Source organism: Protomyctophum bolini (genome assembly GCF_963924005.1).
Source record: "Protomyctophum bolini genome assembly, chromosome: 18".
Classification (NCBI taxonomy): Eukaryota; Metazoa; Chordata; class Actinopteri; order Myctophiformes; family Myctophidae; genus Protomyctophum; species Protomyctophum bolini.
The window spans coordinates 29,499,380-29,506,577 of record NC_137879.1 but is presented as its reverse complement, the minus strand read 5'-3'; the positions used below and the strand labels follow the sequence as shown (position 1 = coordinate 29,506,577).

The 7,198-nt window shown below is 39.9% G+C and overlaps 1 protein-coding gene across 2 annotated transcripts in view; it reads left to right on the top strand.

The window, feature by feature from the left end:
• acsf2 (acyl-CoA synthetase family member 2) overlaps positions 1-6,970 on the top strand; it is a 43,594-nt gene extending 36,624 nt beyond the window's left edge. For both annotated transcript variants that reach the window (XM_080788628.1, XM_080788627.1), the window contains exons 11-16: positions 775-882; positions 2,135-2,283; positions 3,328-3,469; positions 3,929-4,039; positions 4,426-4,494; positions 5,445-6,970. In XM_080788628.1, the coding sequence (XP_080644754.1) occupies positions 775-882; positions 2,135-2,283; positions 3,328-3,469; positions 3,929-4,039; positions 4,426-4,494; positions 5,445-5,495 (630 nt within the window). In that variant the 3' untranslated portion in view covers positions 5,496-6,970. The remainder of the gene's footprint in view (positions 1-774; positions 883-2,134; positions 2,284-3,327; positions 3,470-3,928; positions 4,040-4,425; positions 4,495-5,444) is intronic.
• Positions 6,971-7,198: the final 228 nt, after the last annotated feature.

Here is a 7,198-nt window from a genome sequence, read left to right as displayed (position 1 = left end):
TTTTGCTGAGGTGTAGCAGTATAGACGGTCACGGGCTCACCAAAATCAGTAGGGTTCATCCTGCAATCTTCCTTTTACTATAGGTGGCAGTAGTAGAGGAATGAATGGCAATTTGGGGTTGCTCAAATTGTTATGGTTCCTCCTTCATGGAGAAAGAATTCTCCCCAGCAAGGTTTCATCACAATGTACCCTTTCAATTTGGAGATATCTTGTGTGCAAGTTAAGAATGGTAAAGCCCCAAAGTTCCTTGCAGATTACGCAGTTGAAGTGAGGTACATGGACAGAGAGAGAGAGAGAGAGAGAGAGAGACGGAACTGTGTAATTTTGGATCCATCAAACAAAGGGGAATTTAGGGATTGAAAATGAAAACAGGTCATGCTTTTCAGGGACGGTTAACCCCCAGAGGGGGGGGGGGGGGGCAGGCATAACACGAATGCACATAAAAATAGTTTTTTGTCATCTTTTTGACCCAAATTTAACACAATCAACGGTCAATGAAGGGCCTTGTCAGCACCTCAAACCAATACAGTGCTGTCCAGTTTCTCCGAAGGGCCCCTGAGAGCCATACGCAACTTTATGGTAATTTTTTTAATACAGTCAAGTTGGGCCCAAATACCTGGGCCTCTATGGAGCTATGGGTTTTTTTGGGCCCAATGACAGCGCCACAACAGGCCATTATATGAACTTTCATGAAGTCCCGATTTCCTTAGTGGCTTCACGAAATATCTGTCTGACTCCCCCCCTGGTTAAAACGTGCCTTTTTCTGACTGACAGATTGGCTATGGGACCACCGAGAACAGCCCTGTGACATTCTGTGCCAACCCCAGTGACAACATGGAGAGAAAGTCTGAGACATCTGGCTATATCATCAACCACATAGAGGTACAGTATGTGTGTCTCTCATCCCAATTATGCCTCACTATAAGCCTACTTTCCACAATCCTTTCACTGTTTAGACTTTACATCCAGTATTGAACATGAAAACCTGCTGAAAATCATGAAAATCGCATGAAAATCTGCTGCTATATAACTGTAAAACATATTTTTAAGCCTCACTGTTACCTTTTTAATTAATAAAATGTAATTTTGTTCAATCTGTAATACAATATAACTTGGGGTGGTTGTTGGGGATGTCCCGATCACGTATTTTTGCTCCCGATCTGATTCCAATCATTTGATTTTGAGATCTGCCGAAACCGATTTTACCGATCCGATCTCTATATTTTCATAGAACAGTCTCTAATATCATGATATGGGCGTCTGCAGACACAGACTTAGAAGCGGAGCTGCATGTGGATGTACTGTAAATATCCATGCATAGCCAAATAAAACTTTAATCAGTTCAGACCTAATTCTATGGTTCTGCTCAGCTGAAAGAAATATCACAATCATAATTTGTTTTAATAATAATCCGATAATGTCCTCCTGATTCCGATCTTTTGAAAATCATGTGATTGGCCTCGCTTTTCGATCACGTGATCGGATCGGGACAACTCTAGTGGTTGTATTTTGTGGCCCTGCTCGTGTAAAAGGTCTCACCTAGACAGTAAAAAAGAAAGCAGGGGCTCGCAACTCACTTTAAGATGCTCCAAACTTTATTTAGCGACAGGCAGGCAAAAAATACGACGTTTTGTATACTATAGACTCGATAACAGGACATGACATCTTATATAGATTGTGTGAACAAAAGGCTATTAGCCCCATCTGGGGTGACACCAATACATGCATGTGATAGAACATGATTAACATCTCAATTCTGATTGTATACACATGATTCACATGATTAGAGGCAATGCCAAAACATTTTTACAACCTGATTTGACGATTATATAAAAATAGAGAAAAGTAGAAAAAGTTTAAAAAACATTTTGACAATATTGAGAGCAGCAAGTACAGTAGAACTCAAATAGCCCTAAGGGCTACCTAGACAGTAGACACAGGATCTGACACGAATTTTGACCTGATGATCAAGATTCGATTCATAGAGGTGATGGACTGCATGCGCATGAGTCTGCAACACTGGTTAATAATAATACTCGACTCCACTAGTTTATTGCTTGAGCATTTTGATCTGGTTGGAGCTTCTTTGCATTGCAAAAAGAATAATACTCTTTACTAATTGATTGCTCCCTAGGCTAAAATAGTCAATCAAAGTGGAGAGATTGTTCCTCTGGGGATGTCGGGGGAGATGATGATCAGAGGACATTGTGTCATGCTGGGCTACTGGAATGATGAAGCCAAGACCAAAGAATGCATGACTGAAGAACGCTGGTACAAGACTGGGTACGTTGAATTCATAGAGTGTGTGTGTGTGTGTGTGTGTGTGTGTGTGTGGGTGTGTAAAGAACGCTGGTACAAGACTAGGTATGTTGAATTCAAATGACACTGCTGTATGTGACTCTGGTACAAGACTGGGTATGTGGAATTCAAATGACACTTGACTCTGGGACCATTGTGAATGTTTCTTGTACCCTGAATACAGCTGCATGTGAATTGTAAATTACTCGCCATTTTGGAATGAACTTGGGCCCCTTCCCTACTTCTTTCACAGGTGTCACCGCTGATACTGAATGAAGGCTCTGTTCCATTTTGGTCAAACAGAGTCAGGGTGCTGCTATTGTGCATGTTTGCTCACTGGAAACACAAGTTTGAGAACCACTCCGGACACTAAATGGAACAGAGCCTTAATTAGTTTAAGAAAGTAGGGAAGCGGCCCGGAAGCAAGAAAGCTGTCTGCTGTGTTGCTTTTTGATGTGTACACTGTGTAAATTCATAGAGGTATGGTATCTAAAGAGCACAAAGTACCTTTCTGAACGTACCAAGTATCGCAAGACTTCCCACCGTTTCCTGTCTGGCAGCCAAATCTCGCAATACCTCCGAGCCAGGTAAAATTATGTTCTGTGCACATCGAAAAGCAAGTGATTAGAAAACAACCTGTGATGTCTTCTTTCATATTCCTGAACCGATTATATGACAAAGGTCTCAATTGTTCAGAAATAATGTTTATTATGAGCTGGTCCAGCCAGCTCCCTTCACTGCCATGTATTCAGGAACTTCCGGTGTGAGTTTTGGCTCCCATGACAGTGTCCAAAGTGTCATGGCGCAGCCCAGTCACGTGACCATTTCCTTTCCTTCTCTAAGCTTCCTTGCCCGGAAGTAGGAAGAGTTATTCTGTGTGCATATAGCCCACTGCCCATAATGTTACGGAACCCTACCTCCAGCTCTTACAAACTAATTGAAACAAATTATAAAAACTATTTTTACACTACCATTGACCTCGTGTTTCTGTGGTTACCGTCTTTCTAAAATGTGTTGTGGTTGTCATAGGGATATTGCCACCATGGATGAGTACAGCTACTGTCGTATTGTGGGCCGGATCAAGGACATGATCATCAGAGGAGGAGAGAACATTTACCCAGCTGAGATAGAACAGTTCCTACACACTCACCCCAAAATCAAAGAGGCACAGGTAAACCAGCTGAGATAGATGGATAAATCCTTACACACACATGCACAAGTCACTTCAAAGACTGTCGACAACTACACATCATGATCAAGAAAGGCAAGCTATTTGCTTTGATAGGGGAATTAAAGGTCGTGGTTGGCTAAAACACGTACCATAAGATACAACTTTTCACAAAATATTATATAGAGGGTATGCGCATGCTTAAAGTGAATGGCACATTGAGTGACGAATCAACATGCAAAGTGAGTTTAACATTGTTTAACGTTGTTTAATGCAATCAGACAGGACTTCTCTGTTTGGATGTATGGGCTATCAAGGCCAGAAAGTTGTTTTTTGCCACTCCGTAGGCATTCCTGCATAACTTCCGGGTTTGATGATGTCACGCACATACCCTCTATTCTGTATACTATAGCCTATAGGGAGATACCATGTTGTTCTATCGATGCCATCTCTGTTCCTCAGGTGGTTGGAGTGAAGGACCAGCGAATGGGAGAAGAGGTGTGTGCCTGTATCAAGCTTGTAGAGGGAGAGAAATGCACAGCAGAAGAACTCGTAGCTTACTGCAAGGGCCAGGTAAGACGAAAGTAGTTCTCACAATCCCCTGGTTAATCCTGTAAATCAAGGAACACAGAACTGCACTCTGATTCAGATTGTATGTGAATTTGTATGCTAATGGTGAGAAGGATATGGCGTTCTCTTATTTAATTACGTGTAAGGTAAGAATAAAATATTTCTTGGAATGCAGTTCAGTATTTAGGTTTGGGGTTAGGACTTAGAGGATTGGATGATTCAGTATTCTCTTTGAGTAGAAACAAAATAGTTTAGGCATATCTATGCTTATTGATATATTTTCTCAGCATAACCCTCTTAATATCTTCATATAGCTACCAACATTTTGCTACTTTTACCTGTATGAGTGAGTGACAAGTAACATTGTTTTGATTCTTTCTTCCCGGCAGATAACCTATTACAAGATTCCTCGCTACATATTGTTTGTGGACAGCTACCCGCTAACAGTTACTGGAAAGGTAACCTCCCAAATAATTAAAATAATATGAGTAATGGATTGAATTTATGTAGTGCCTTTCATGAACCCAAGGATGCTTTACGTCAAAAACAATGAATAAACAACCAACAAAAACTAACTATTTGCCATATTAAGCCTGAGAGAATAGGTGTATTTTCAAGGTAGGAGTTGTAGCATGGCAAATCTCCATTGGGAGTTCCACAGGGTGGGGGCTGCCTGTCACACTGAAGGCTCTGTCCCCAAAGGTTTGCTTGGCGCTTGCTTGTTTTGTGGGATAGAGAGGAGGACCAAGCCTGTGGCATTCAGTCCTTGTCTAAAATAAACTAAAATTATACAAAAAAAAGAATTACGTGCTACTGCTAGCAATGTGGTTTCAACCAGTTTTAATTAGCAGCTGTCTCTGTGATGAATTAGGCTGAGGAGAGGTCCAGGACATAAACCTTTACCTCCTCTGTGGTCCTTGTTCTCTCTCTCCTGCGACGCTGTTTAAAATCACTCAGACGTGGTGCTGGACTTGAACCAGCCCACCCTGAATACTCTAAATGCTGTTGACCAGTCTGTACTGTAACTAGATGGAATCAGAGGGTAGCAGGGGTCACAAAACACTGCCATCATGTGGTTAATCAGAGAAACCAGCTTGTTTCTCACTCATTGAATTAAACCTACTTTTAGTTGTGCATGTACAATATAACAGCACTATTATTGACTTTTTGTGGTTTAGCATATTATTCATAACAATATTTGAATGCATTTTTATTTATTTATATATTACTATTACGAAGCAAATTCAGAGATTTCAGTGTTAATGAGAACATTGTGATAAATGGCAGCGCCGCAATCAGTTAATCTTAACCCATATGCAAGCTGAGGGACAAATATTTTCATATTTTTTAATGTTTCAAGTTGTTAAGTTTGCTTGTTTATTGTATTCTTCTTTCCACTTCTCCCCAGATTCAAAAGCACATACTAAGTGAACAGGCTCAGAAGTTGCTTGGAATTTGAAGGCGGTCAACTGCCTTTACTTATTTTCTGTCGTAAAGTTAAGTTACAAATTACAATGTCATGATGTTGGTCGTTCATTGCCCACATTGCTTCTACATGGTTCTCATCCACCCAAAATAATTGAGTGCCTTTTTTTGTGCCACCTGCCAAGTGGAAAAGGTACAACCATTTGCACTCCTGTATTTTTGTATACTTTTATGCATTTTATGCCTTGTGTGAAAATTCGGAATTGCTTTTGTCTTTTATATGAAATGTGACAAACACACAATAAACCTTGCCCTGAGATTTTTTTTATTGACCATAGCCACACACAGACACAGCAGTCCTTCAGCTGTGGGCAGTATATAGTATGTGGCAAAATATACAACCCCAGTACAAAGTAAAACATTACTCGACAACAAACTGTTGCTTAGTCTGTGTATATAGTCTGTGTATATGTAAAGTACTTGAGTTACTTTATTGGAGTACTTGCTTTAAATTGTACTTAAGTATTCAAAAGTACATGCTTTAAAAACACTTGAATAAAGCACATTTTCTATTCAATAGGCTATATTGCTGTATTGGAATTCTGAAAATGTTCAATGAAAAACGTGTACAAAAACAACCTCACAAGTTGCATCGTGATGCACTGAGCTTGTAGATTGGCTATTATTTTCATATTTACATTAAACTCTGTTGTTAATGGCATTAAATGTTTTAGTTGGTGACAAAACAAATATTAAACTCTGTCCAATGGCATTTTTAATGTTTGTCTAGACAAGACAAACATTAAACCTGTATATAGGAGGGGCTGCCTAGAGCCCCTCACAAATAGGGCTTACGTGATAAATTCATAATGCATTTTGTCGGTTTGGTTATGGTTATGCTGATAACTCCTTCATGCACGTGATTCTATAACTTTGTGCCAATTAAAGACTGTAGGCATATTAGTTGATGACTGGTATGTATAGCCAAATGCTGCCTCAAATGTTGTCTCATGTGACCAGCCAATCCAATATCGCTCCATAAGCCTGTGGTCCGAGGTTAATATTACTGTAACCTGCTGTTTTTACATTTTTGTAGAGGAATGAGCCACTGTTTTAATGTGTTTAACAGAATGTTTAGCAAAATACTATTTTGTACAAGACCTGGATAACCTCTATACTGACTACTTTTAATTCAATTCGTATGTCTGTCAAGAATATTTTCATCTAGTCCAACAGGAATGAATGAAAACCATTTCATGGCTAAAACAAATAAATGAAATAAATCATGTACCACATTATTAAAGCCAGGCATGTCCGATTCTGTTTTTATTGGAATACCGAGGTAGTTCAACTTCATTCTGCCGTTGATCTGGGTGGCGGGTGGACCTCTGGTACGCCATGCAGACAAAGCTGTTAAGAATTTCGCCTTGGGTCTGAACAGGATAAATGTGCTGGGCCCCTGACCATGTAAACGTAGCCTATCGGATATCATCCACAGTCTAGACCTCAAGGACTCTGCCCAAAAATAGTTTGTATGAGGAGCCCAGAACAATAAAAACAGTGCTCTTAGACCATGGTTTCTTCTTCTCAATCGAGGTATTTGGGATTCCTGTGTGATTAGGAATTCATTTTAGGCATTTGACACTTAACAAACGACTTACAGTTACAAGTGTGAGATCAGAATAAGCAGAGTAAGCATAAACTCTAGTCAATAAACAAGGTAAATATTCACATTCA